The 12,777-nt window shown below is 35.4% G+C and overlaps 1 protein-coding gene and 1 long non-coding RNA gene across 5 annotated transcripts in view; one reads left to right on the top strand and one right to left on the bottom strand.

Annotated features, from left to right (window-relative positions):
- CEP85L (centrosomal protein 85 like) overlaps positions 1-12,777 on the bottom strand; it is a 247,426-nt gene that overhangs the window by 35,772 nt on the left and 198,877 nt on the right. For all 4 annotated transcript variants that reach the window (XM_033234407.1, XM_033234409.1, XM_033234408.1 and 1 more), the window contains one exon: positions 9,427-9,544. In XM_033234407.1, the coding sequence (XP_033090298.1) occupies positions 9,427-9,544 (118 nt within the window). The remainder of the gene's footprint in view (positions 1-9,426; positions 9,545-12,777) is intronic.
- LOC117096993 overlaps positions 1-12,777 on the top strand; it is a 64,346-nt gene that overhangs the window by 30,023 nt on the left and 21,546 nt on the right. The window lies entirely within an intron of this gene.

A 12,777-nucleotide genomic window follows, 5' to 3' on the forward strand; every position in this document is an offset into this window, starting at 1 on the left:
AACACTAAAACAAAACAAAACAAACAAACAAACAAAAAAACAAAAAACTGCAAATAGGCATATTATATTTAAACATCAGAAAAGCAAAGATAAACTCCTGAAAAAAGCCAGGGTAAGGAGAAAACCTTACTAATAGAGAAACAAATTACATCCAGCTTTGCCTCAGAAACCATGCAAACATGGAAAGTGTTGAGAGAATCAAACCCTCAGCCTAGAACTCTGACCTCAGGGGTCCCCGGCCCATGGCCTATTAGGAACCGGGTTGCACAGCAGGAGGTAAGCAGTGGGCCAGCGAGTGAAGCTTCATCTATTTTTATAGCTACTTGCCATGGCTAGCATTACCTCCCAAGCTCCGCCTCCTGTCAGATCAGCTACATTAGATTCTCATAGGAGTGTGACCCCTATTGTGAACTGTCCATGTAAGGGATCTAGGTTGCGTGTTCCTTATGAGAATCCAATGCCTGGTGATTTGAGGTGGAGCTGCGGTGGTAATTCTAGCACTAGGAAGCGGCTGCAAATACAGATTAACATTAGCAGAGAGGTCTGACTGCACAGAGACCATAATAAATCAATTGCTTGCAGATGTATATCAAAACCCTATCAGTGAGTGACAAGTAACAATTAAGTTACATCTAGTGGCAGTCTTTGCAGTGGCAAGTGAGTTGATGTACTTCAATTATACAGTTGCATCTGGTGGCAGGCTTTAAGCTAGAATCCAACACTTATTTTAGTTTGAGTAAGGTCTGCCTATTATTTGATTTCCCACTTCCATCCACGCCTCTTTCCCAACTGTGCACTTGTGTCAGTCACAGTCTCGGTAAGCTCACAAGCTAACCCTAGCTAAAATGAATAAAAAACAAATGTCACTGGAGAGCTTCTTCGAAAGAAGGAAAGACTCAATGATGAGAGAGCAGAAGACTCTAAGACTGCCCACAATAAGAAAGCTACATTTAAAAGAGAATACCAAGAGTCCTACTTAAATGATGGGTTCACTGCAACAGGAGATTCACATTATAGATTTAACAGAAGATCCTGAAGAACCTAAAAAGACACTGAGTGTGGACCTACTGGGAGTTGAGGCCTCCTAGCATTTGATTATGTATTATGCACATTTCCATTCTTAACCTAAAAACGCTTTCACAAGATATCAAATATTTGTAAACTGTGTTTTTAATTAAACTTCAGAACAGTGAAAACAAACGAAAAACACCTTCCTGGAACTAATTATAGCAAGGTTACAGGATACAAGGTTAACACACAAAAGTCAATCATTTTTCAGTATGTCAACAATGAACAAGTGGAATATAAAAATTCACTACCATCTATATTAGCAATCAAAAAATAAGATAGGTATAAATCTAACAACATATGTTCAGGATCTATATGAAAATAACTATAAAACTCTTCTAAAAATGTTCTAAGAAGAACTAAATAAATGAATAGATATTCCATGTTCATGGATAGAAGACTCAATACTGTGAACATGTTGTTTCTTTCCAATTTGATCTATAGATTCAACACAATCCCAATCAAAATCCTAGCATATTACTTAGTGGATTCAATGAACTGATTCTAAGTTTATACAGAGAGGCAAAAGACCCAGAATATCCATCACAATATTAAAGGAAAAGAACGAAGTTTGAGTACTGACACTACCCAACTTCAAGACTTATAATAAGACTACAGTAATCAAAACAATGTGGTATTAGTGATAAAATATAAAATTAATCAATGCAACAAAATAGAGAGTCCAGAAATAGGACATATAAATATAGTTAACTGATTTTTAACAAAGAAGCAAATGCAATACAGAGGAAAAGACAGCCCTTTCAACAAATAGTGCTGAACAATTGGACATCCACATGGAAAGGAAAGAAAAGAATCTAGACACAGGCCTTATATTTTTTGCAAAAATTAATTCAAAATGGATCACAGACCTAAAACATAAAACAATAAAACTTCAAAAAAAAGTAGAAAATCTAGATGACCTTGGCTATGGCAATGATGTTTTAGATATAACATCAACACTGAATCCACGAAAGGATGGACTGATAAGTTGGACTTCATTAAAATTAAAATTTTTTTCCCTGCAAAAAACAATGGCAGGAGAATGAGAAAACAAGCCACAGACCAGGAGAAATATTTGTAAAAGACACATCTGATCTAAAAACAAATAAAAAAAACAAAAAAAACCTGTTATCCAAAATATACAAATAACAGGCCAGGCGCAGTAGCTCACACTTCTAATCACAGCACTTTCGGTGGCCGAGGCAGGTGGATCACTTGAGGCCCGTAGTTCAAGATCAGCCTGACCAACCTAGTAAAACCCTATATCTCACTAAAACTACAAAAATTAGCTGGGTGTGGTGGTTTATGCCTGTAGTCCCAGCTACTCAGGAGGCTGAGGCAGAAAAATCGCTTGAACCCAGGATGTGGAGGTTGCAGTGAGCTGAAATTGCATCACTGCACTCCAGCCATGGCAACAGACAGAAACTCTGTCTCAAAAAAAGAAAGAAAAAAAAAATCATATCTACATAATGAAGCCTCCATTAAAAAACAAATAATACTAGGTCTACAGACCTTCTAGATAGCTGAATATGTAGAAGTTCCCTCCTGAAGCGTGGCACCCCTGGAGATGGCATGGAATCTCTGCATTCCTTATCTCATACCTTCCCCTATGTATCTCTTCAATCTAGCTGTTCATCTCTATCTTTTCTAATATCCTTTATAACAAATGGGTAAGTGTAAGTAAAATGCTTCTGAGTTCCAGCAAGTTAATCAAACCCAGGGAGGGGGTTATGTGAACTCTGATTTATAGCTAGTTGGTAAGAAGCATCTGGGACTTGAAATTGGCATCTGAAGTGGAGGGCAGTCCTGTGGTAGTGAGTCCTCAATCTGTGGGTTCTGACACGATCTCTACACATACAGTGTCAGGATTAAATTAGAAGACAGACACCCAAATGGTGCCTGCTGAAGAATATGCAGAACTGACTGCTTGGTGTGTAGGGAAACAAATACCATACATGTGGTTTCAGAAGTACTGTGCTAAGTGCAGAGTAGAGTGGGAAAAATGCATCTTTGGTTTTTCCTGTATCACTACAGTTGCTTTACTTACAATTGCCAGAACTTGGAAATTATCAAGATGTCCTTCAGCAGGTGAAGGTTGTGCATGTATGGGGATACGCAGGATATGGGAAATCTTGGTACTTCCCATTTAATTTTGTAGTGATCCTAAAACTGCTCTAAAAAATAAAGTTCATAAACTTTTAAAAAGTTAACACAGGTGGGGCTGGGCACGGTGGCTCACACCTGTAATCCCAGCACTGTGGGGGGCGGGGGGGCGGGGCGGGGGGGCAAACAGGTGGATCATGAGATCAGGAGTTCGAGACCAGCCTGACCAACATGGTGAAACCCCATCTCTACTAAAAACACAAAAATTAGCAGAGTGTGGTGACACGCTCCTGTAATCCCAGCTACTCGGGAGGCTGAGGAAGGAGAATTGCTTGAATCCAGGAAGTGGAGGTTGCAGTGAGCCGAGATCGCGTCACTGTACTCCAGCCTGGGTGACAGACTGAGACTCCGTCTCAAAAAAAAGTAAACATGGGTGCTTCTACTATAATACAAATATACGCATTCCTGGAAAACCACTGGAAAATCATGCACTAAACTGTGATATATCCAGAAAGTGGAACATTTTTCAGTACTAAAGAAAAATGAACTATCAAGTCATGAAAAGATATAGAGGAAACTTAAATACATACTACTAAGTGAAAGAAGCCAGTTTAAAAAGAGATGGTCTGAATAGTATGTACTACATGATTCCAATTACATAACATTCTGGGAAAGGCAAAACCATAGAGACAATAACAAGTTCAGTGGTTGCTAGGGGTCCAATGGGTTGAACAGGCAGAGCACAGAAAATTTTTAGGGCAGTGAAACTACTCTGCATGATACTATAATGGTGGATACATGTCACTACTAATTTGTCAAAACCCTTAGAATGCACAACACCAGGAGTGATCCTAATATGGCTTTTGAGTGTCAATGGTGTGTCAACATAGGTTCACTAATTGTAAATAATGTACCCTAAGATACAAAACGTTGATAGTGGGGGAGGCTGTGCACATGTGAAGATATGGAAGATATGGGAAATCTTGGCACTTCTATTTCAATTTTGTAGCAAACATAAAACTGCTCTAAAAAGTAAAGTTCATAAATTTTTAAAAAGTTAACACAGGTGCTTCTACTATAACGCAATATAGACATTCCTGAAAAATCACACACTAAAAATAATAGGGCATATGGAACGAATAGGATTAAAAACACTCAATTCAAACTGATGCAATTTTAACTAGTGCACTAACAAAAACCGTGACTCAGGAGATAACTTGGGACAGTCTGAACAGGTGGTCACAGTGATATTTAAACCACATACACACACAGTCAAAATGCTGGTGGTACTTTAATTAGAGGTCTGGTGGGTGTTCAGACGATACAGGTAGACTCTGTGATACAGAGGGAACATAACCTGGCGTGAATTGAAAGTCTATAAAGAAGGAAGTGCACCTCTCAAGGAACAGCACCCGAAGGACAGGTACTCTTTTACAATTTTCTTATGTAAGCTGAAAAAAGCTTCTGCTAATATAGTAGGTAATCCTAAGCCTTTTGCTTTGCTGGCCAAATACTTTAATTTTATTCACAATACTGTAACTCCCCTTGCCTAGGGAGTTGGGGGGGAAAGTACTTATGAACCAATCCAGAAAACTTAGCAGACATCATTCTCCTATTTACCAATTGTGTATGAGCAAATCTGCACCACAGAAATGTGTTTTGTACCAAGACAAGTTGTAGTTGAAACTCTATGTGAACTTAATCATATAGAAAAAGAAAAATCTGAGGCCAGATGTTTTAATTTCTACATTTAGTAACATCTTTTCAGCCTTTATCTGCCTTCTCTGACTTTTATACAACTGTTTCCTTTCTGTGGAAAAAGCCTTGCTTGCTTTCATTTCTAGAACAACTCCCTTCAGGCTCCTTCACAAGTTGTGCTCTTCTGCTACCTTCTAAAATGCTGCTGTTCCCTGTCTCTAGTTCTGGATCCTATTTTCTTCTCATTGCACAAACCCTCCCTTGAACACCTGATCATGCCCAAGGCTTTAATAACCACCCACCTAGACTGACAACACCTAAATCTCTTATCTCTGGCTCAGACCTGCACCCACAAATATTACCCTCATTCTTCACTCAACCCCAAATTTACAATGTGTAAGTTTAACTCACTATTTTCCTCCTCTAAACAGATCCTTAACATAGTAATCTCTATAAACCAATCAATTGTTGGCATCTGAAACTAGGCGCCAACAAAAATTATCTCACCACATTAAATGTGTCATTAAATCTGGCCCATTTTACCAAGGCTTGGCCATACAGATGTTTAATCAACAGTCTTCTCCTCATTCTGACCACTAGAGATAAAATTCAAATGTTCACATAACTTTTGGACTATTGAGACAGCTTCCTGACTAGTTTCCCTGCCTCCAATAACATCTATCTTAAATCCAATCTCTATTATGCCATCAGAGTAACCAAACTAGAATACTCTGGAGAATGAAAGATGGCACTATTAATAAATTTATTAGCACAGCAGGCATAAACTGGGCCAGCCCTAAGCAAACCTTTACACCTCAGGTCACTGGTAACACTTGGCCCTTGCTTACCTCTTCAACCACATATCTATCACTACCTTTCTCTCATATTACATTTTATCGATACAGAATAATTTGTAGTTTTCCAAATGCATTATATTTCTCCTCATTCCTTTAAGCTTCTCCACATGCCATACACTATGCCTCAAACACTATTCCTTCACCCCCTTCACCTGGCTCAATTCATTTAGTTCATCAGGTTCTGAAACCAGATTATCACTTTCTACGGGGGGCCTGGCCAGGCCTTTGGAAGACTAGCTTCTATATTCATAGTTGGGGTTCCCAAAGCATTTCATTCATAACCCTTGTGGGAATCGACACACTGCAACTATCTGTTGTCTGTGTTCTCCATTAGACTACACATTCCTTGAGGGCAACATCAGCTTCATTCACATTTCTATTGCTACAGCATAAATGGAACCTTATCCATAGTTAAAATAAACAATTTTTAAGGAAATGGATAATTTTTTTGATATACTCTCTCTGTAGGGTTTTAGTTCCATAAAGGCAGAAACCATTATTTGCTTTTGTGTCCCCAGAATTTAACACATTAGATGTTTAACGTTTTGTTGAAGAGGCTCATTTGTAAAGGTGCGACTCCTTTTATTAAATGTTCATTAACACAGATTTGGTGGTAGAAACAAACCAACTGAAGAAGAAATAGAAAAAAAATGATATAAGTGGAAAGAAAAAGAATAAAATGGAAAGAAAAGAAATGATGCATCAATGAAAGTTAGTAATAGTAACTACTATTTGGTTAGTCTTTCCAAGGTTCACATATATACAGAAGAGACCTCTTTCCTCTTCAATTTAAGTAAAGAAAAAGGGTCCTTCATATTCGGTTTATTCCACGCCTGTTAACCACAGATGGAAATTTAGGTACAAATGGAAATACAAACTACTCCTTGGTTCTACCAATCTACCATTAAAACTATCCAGAAAGTTTGGATTTTAAAATAAAGACATGGTTCTCATTCTCTACCAATGAGACTGAGTGATATCTACTTCTAGGGTCATCTTAATTGTAAGGTTAGTCAAATTATCAATAAGCAAATAGAAGTTACTTGTTAAGAGTATGTCTTCCATCTATAAATTAATTTTAAAATGTTACTTTTATTTTACTAACTTATTTACTCTAGAATACACATTAATTTCAATAATTATTATTAAAAGCATAATTTTCTTTGTCTAGTGTCTATAGAATTAGGATGAATATGTTATGGATCAGAAAAATGTGCCTATACAAAATGTTATGCATAAAGAATTAAATCATTCAAAGATCCAAGGTTAAAAAAACCCTTTGCTAAAGAAATATTTTATTACTGTATCTGTTGTTTCTTCTAACCCTCACCATTTTATTGGTTCTCTGTATCTATCTACTGATAAAAGTTTATCTTATATATTTATCATACCCATTTAGTATTTAAGATTTTCCTTGTATTCTCTTTTATGAATTGCTCTCATCTTTTAAAATCGGATTTCTTAATAATATTTCAGTTCCTCACATACTTCAAAATCCTAATATTTTTAACAACCCCTTTGACATATCCTTTCAAATATTAATATTTTTATTTGTCCTTGCACACTGACTTGGAGAGCCCTCTACTGGCCTGATGCTGTGTCAAAAGAACATTTGCTTCATCCTTCAGATACCTATTTTTTTAACATGCTTTCAGTAATATGATAATTATATAATTAAAGCCTTTATTCAGAATGACAGAATGTTAAAGAGAAATTGAACAAGTCTACTAAAATGCTGTTATCAAAGCAAGATACACTACTTCCATAGTATAGAAATACCATTTTCAAATAACTGTACATTATTCTCAGTATAAAGCCTTGCTATCATGTGACAGAAGTCCAAGATGAGACCAAATTGTAACATGATGTATTCATAACTAAAGTATAAAAGGCAAGTTGGAATCTCTATCTTAAATGCCTCTGGCCTCAAGTAAATCTGATAGTTATTTTCTCATCAATATTTCCTGATTTTAATATACCAATGTCTCTAGTATTTATAAACAACATATTTGAAGATATAATGAAGGAAACAACTGCACTTAACTTAAAATCCAGGAATAAAGATCTTAATGACGAGAACAACAACAACAACATCCACAAATATAAGTATATACCACCACAAAGTCATCAGGTCTCACTTTAGATCCCAACAAGTATGCCAACAGTTTTTTTCTTTGGGAAATAAACAAATATAAAGTTTATATCAAAAAAACATGGAAACAAGTTTTAAGTAAAGCTCTTTCAAAAACTGGGTAATAATTAGGGAAAGTAGCCATTCCAGCCATATAAATTTTGTTAATGGGCCTCATAGACTCTATTATCTGTGTTCCAATTAGACTATACTCTCCTTATGGGCAAAACTAACCTCATTTACATTTCTATTCATATGGCATAGACACTGTGTCTTACCTACAGTGAATGCAAATAAATTTAGAAGGAACAGACAAACTTGTTTTCCTATATGGTCTCTCCCTCTGTAAGTTTTGAGATCCATGAAAGCAGGAACTATTTTTCACTTTTGAGACATCAGAATTCAGCACAGTGGATGTTAATTCATTGTTTGGTTAAATAGGCTCATTTGTAAAGGTGAGATTCATTTATAAAATACTCATTAGAATCAGACTTCATGGTACAAAAAACTACACAGAGGAAAAAGAAATAATATAAACAGAAAATATTATGATAAAATTGGAAAATGTATTTTCAAATTAAATTATAGACAAAAAGCTAATTTCCTTTATATATAAAGGGTTCCAAAAAACAATAAGCAAAAACCGAAAACCTAACATAAAAAATGAGTAAAAGATACGAAAAGACAATTCACAGAAATGTGAACGGGCCCTTAAATTTATAAAAAGAAATGTAACATCACTCTTAAGAGAAATACATATTAAAACCATATGACCATAAGGAGATAAATCTCTCCTGTCTTCTATATAGACCTACTAGAAGGGCAAAAATCCAAGTTTAATAATACACTCTGTTAGCATGGCTGGGAGTTGGGGAGTGGGACAGTGAGGGTTTTTATACACTGTTCTCCTAAAGAGCAATTTGACAGTATTAGTAAAAGTCACAAACTCAACACCTAGAAATTTCACTTCTGGAAATGTAACTTACAAGAATATTTGCATATGAGCAAAACAATATTTATAAAGGTTATTCTTTACAGCATCATTTACAATAACCCTAAACTGAAAACAACTCAAATTTTGATGACTAGGGGACAGGTAGAATGAATCATGCTATCTCCATAAAATGGAAAATCGTATAACTGCAAAAGCAAGGGAAAGGGGTATTATCTAGGTAACGATAGAGAAATAACCATTGTGTTTTACATAATTTTATATAATATTTTAAAAAAGCAAGGTGCCAGATAATGTACATATTCTTATATTTTTTTTAATGTAGAAGGAGGATAAAATACATTTGTATCTGCTTGTGATATGCATCAACTCTGGAAGGGATACACCAGAAACTGACAACAGTAGTTTCTGTATGTGTGTGGAGAGGGGTGTGCAGTCTGGACAGATGGAAGGCTATAGTTGGACACCTTTTACCACACATATAAATAAATATAAATCATGCAAATGCACTGAATACATTATTAAGTTGATTTAAAATGTCCTTATATTACAAGATAAGTATATTATTAACACAAGCTTTATTACTAAAACAACTGCAAAATCCTTTGCAATCTTACCTGCAAACTAGCCACATAAGAATCCTCACAATTTACATAATGTCCTAACATGGCATGTTGAGCCCGTAATTCATTATCCCTTATCCTCTCATGCAGGTGGGTAATTTGTTGCTTCTGCCTGCAAAACATAAATCAAGGTCACATTATGAGTAATAATTTTCTAATAGTTAGAAAAACCTTAAGGAGCCTAATAATTTTACATAAGAATTTAAAAGTATTATCAATTTAAAAAATCATAACAGAAAATCTTTTTATAAAACAAAATACCATGTATGGAATTAGGTAACAATGTATTTATACTGTAGAGTACTTCTACAATGTGGTCTTTTGTAGAATGTTCCTCTTAGATGCTAACAGTCACACCCTGCTTTCTTCAACAACTCATAGCTTGCTTTAAGCAAGTTATTTAATTTCTGTAAATACGTATGCTTACAAATCTTAAAACTGTTTTGTGCCAGGCATGATGCTAAGAGCTTTGTATGTAGTATCTCTCAACTTCAAAAATTTAGTAAGTCTCATAATAAATAAAGGGGAGCTTTTAAAGAATAATAAAGATAGTATGAGTAAACAAATAGCTTGATGTTTTCCAAAATTACTTCCAAAATTACTTACTTGTTTTGGAACAAGTAAGTTGTATGTTTCAGGCTGCATCAAAAGACCTTGTTCTACTCAGGATGATTTCTAAAATTTGCTAACCTTTAAGAAAATCTACATATAGAACATTAAATAGGAGATAAGTGAGGAGAGATTAGTCATATAACACTTTTCAAATAATTTAAAGCTTTACAAAAAAAAAAAAAAAAAACCTTTCCTTTTCCAGCCAAGGTGGAGTAGCAGGCAGGGACTAGTTTTGCCCTCATGCCTGAAACAATTTTTTTAAAAAGACAAAATATACGAAGTGAAGACTCTCCAGGCATTGGGCCATCAGGCAATTAAGAACAGTAATCTCTCAGAGATAGGTGACTAAAGAGGTGGGCCCTATGACTGACTGCACTTCCTGCTGAGAGTGTTTTCAAGCCCCAGCACAGGAATGGTAGTCTGCCTGAACTGAAAAGACAAAGTTGAGAATCTGGAGAAACCAAGGCAGCTGTAGTTAGTTCACAGTACTGGATGACCCTTGGGCATTCGGTTGAATACTAATTAATACAGGCATGAGGAAACTACTGAAGGTGTGTGTAGAGTAGAAGGGCAACCAAAAAAAATATCAGAGGGAACAGTGCTTCAGGGTGCCTTGGAATCACTGGCTATTCCCAACTGCCAGAATAAAAAGCTTCATGATTCCCGAGGCATCAGCAATTCTCAACTGGGGACAGGTTGGAAACCAGTTAACATTTAGCAGCATCCAGAGACATTTTCAATTTTCACAACTGGGGCAGAATGTTACTGGCATCTAGTGAGTAGAAGCCACAGAAGCTACTAAATGTCTACAACGAACAGGATAGCCACCCTCAACAGTGAATTATCTGATCCAAAAAAAAAAAAAAAAAAATCAACAGTGCTGAGGCTGAGAAACCCGGGGTTTGTAAGATGAGTCTTGTCTCAGTGGGGAAAAAATAACCCTCGATAAAACAGCTCTAATGCCACCTACCAAAACTTAAAAGCAAGTACAAAAACTGCTTCCCAGAATAAAGTTCAGGAATACAAAAAATGTAACATCAAAAACAAGTTAAAATTCATAATGCCTGGCATCAAAAAAGTATTGGGAGTGCAAAAAAGGCAGAAAAATGTAACTTATAATAAGAAAATCCAATAAACTAAAAGTGAGCTAGAACTGACACAGATGTTAGAATAGACAAGGATAGTAAATTAGTTATTATAACTATTCATATGTTTAAGCTAGAAGAATGAACATGTTAAGTAGAGACATACAAGACAAATAACACACTGAATGGTGATGAAAAGATTAAGCATTATAGCACAAAAGTACAGTGAATTTAAAAACAGCAATAGAAACTATCCAAAAAGAAACACATAGAGAAAAAGGACAAACAAATAAAACAGAAAAGCTCAGAGTTATCAGTGAGCTGCAAGACTATCATAAGAGGCCAAATATATGTATAATTGGAATCTCTAAAGAAGAAGTAAGAAGGTGGCAGTAGGGGACAGAAGGTGGGAGTAGGGGACAGAAAAAATATTTGTGTAAAACAGGCCAAAATTTTTCCAAATCTGATGAGAATTGTATACCCACAGATTCAAGAAAAGCAGTGAACCCCAAATAAAAGTAACATGAAGAAATCTAAGCCAAGGTACATCTAAATCAAATTGATTACAGTGATAAAATATTAAAAGCAGTGAACCCCAAATAAAAGTAACATGAAGAAATCTAAGCCAAGGTACATCTAAATCAAATAGATTACAGTGATAAAATATTAAAAGCAGCCAGAGGGAAAAAAGATAAATCCATTCAAGGAGACAAAGATAAAGAGGATGGCAAATTTCTCAACTGAAATAATGCAATCAAATAAGACAATGAAGTACTTTAAGTACTAAAATTTAAAAGCTCTCAACTTAAATTTTTTGACATAAGAAAAATTGTAAAAACAACACAAAAAGCATACAAAAAAACCCTGTTAACCTATAATACTTTACCCATGGAAAATATTTTTTTAAGGTTAAATAAAGATCTTTTTTGGAAACTTAAAAGCTGAAAGAACTGATCACCCTTGACTTCAACTACAAGAAATGATAAAGGAATACCTTCAGGCAAAAGAACAATATACTAGATGAAAACCTGAATTTACACAAAAGAAAGAAGAATGGGCAAATAAATACATAAGATATTTTTCTTATTATTTAAATCTCATTAAAAGATCACAAACTGTTTAAGGCAAAAAAAAATTTATATCCAGGTTGTATAACCTTTGTAGATGTAGAATGTATGACAAAATAGCTCAAAGGCTAGAAGAGAAAAAAATGGAAGTATACTTTATAAGATTCTTACATTATACATAAAACAGTATAGTATTACTTGAAGATAGACTGCTATACTTTAAGGAAGTATAAAGCAATCATTATAACAATAGAGTTATAGCTAATATGCCAATAAAAGAGATAACAGGAACTGTAAAACAATATTCAACTAATTCAAGAGAAGGCAAAGGGGAACAAAGATCAGATGGGACAATAAGAAAACAAATAGCAATGCCAGGCGCAGTGGCTCACATCTGTAATCCCAGCACTTTGGGAGGCTGAGGCAGGTGGATCACTTGAGGTCTGGAGTTTGAGACCAGCCTGGCCAGCATGGTGAAACCCCATCTCTACTAAAAATACAAAAATTAGCTGGTCATGATCATGCATGCCTGTAGTCCCAGCTACCTGGGAGGTTGAGGCAGAATGGCTTGAACCTGGGAG

The sequence above is a fragment of the Trachypithecus francoisi genome, unplaced genomic scaffold (genome assembly GCF_009764315.1).
Source record: "Trachypithecus francoisi isolate TF-2019V2 unplaced genomic scaffold, Tfra_2.0 Lachesis_group15, whole genome shotgun sequence".
Classification (NCBI taxonomy): Eukaryota; Metazoa; Chordata; class Mammalia; order Primates; family Cercopithecidae; genus Trachypithecus; species Trachypithecus francoisi.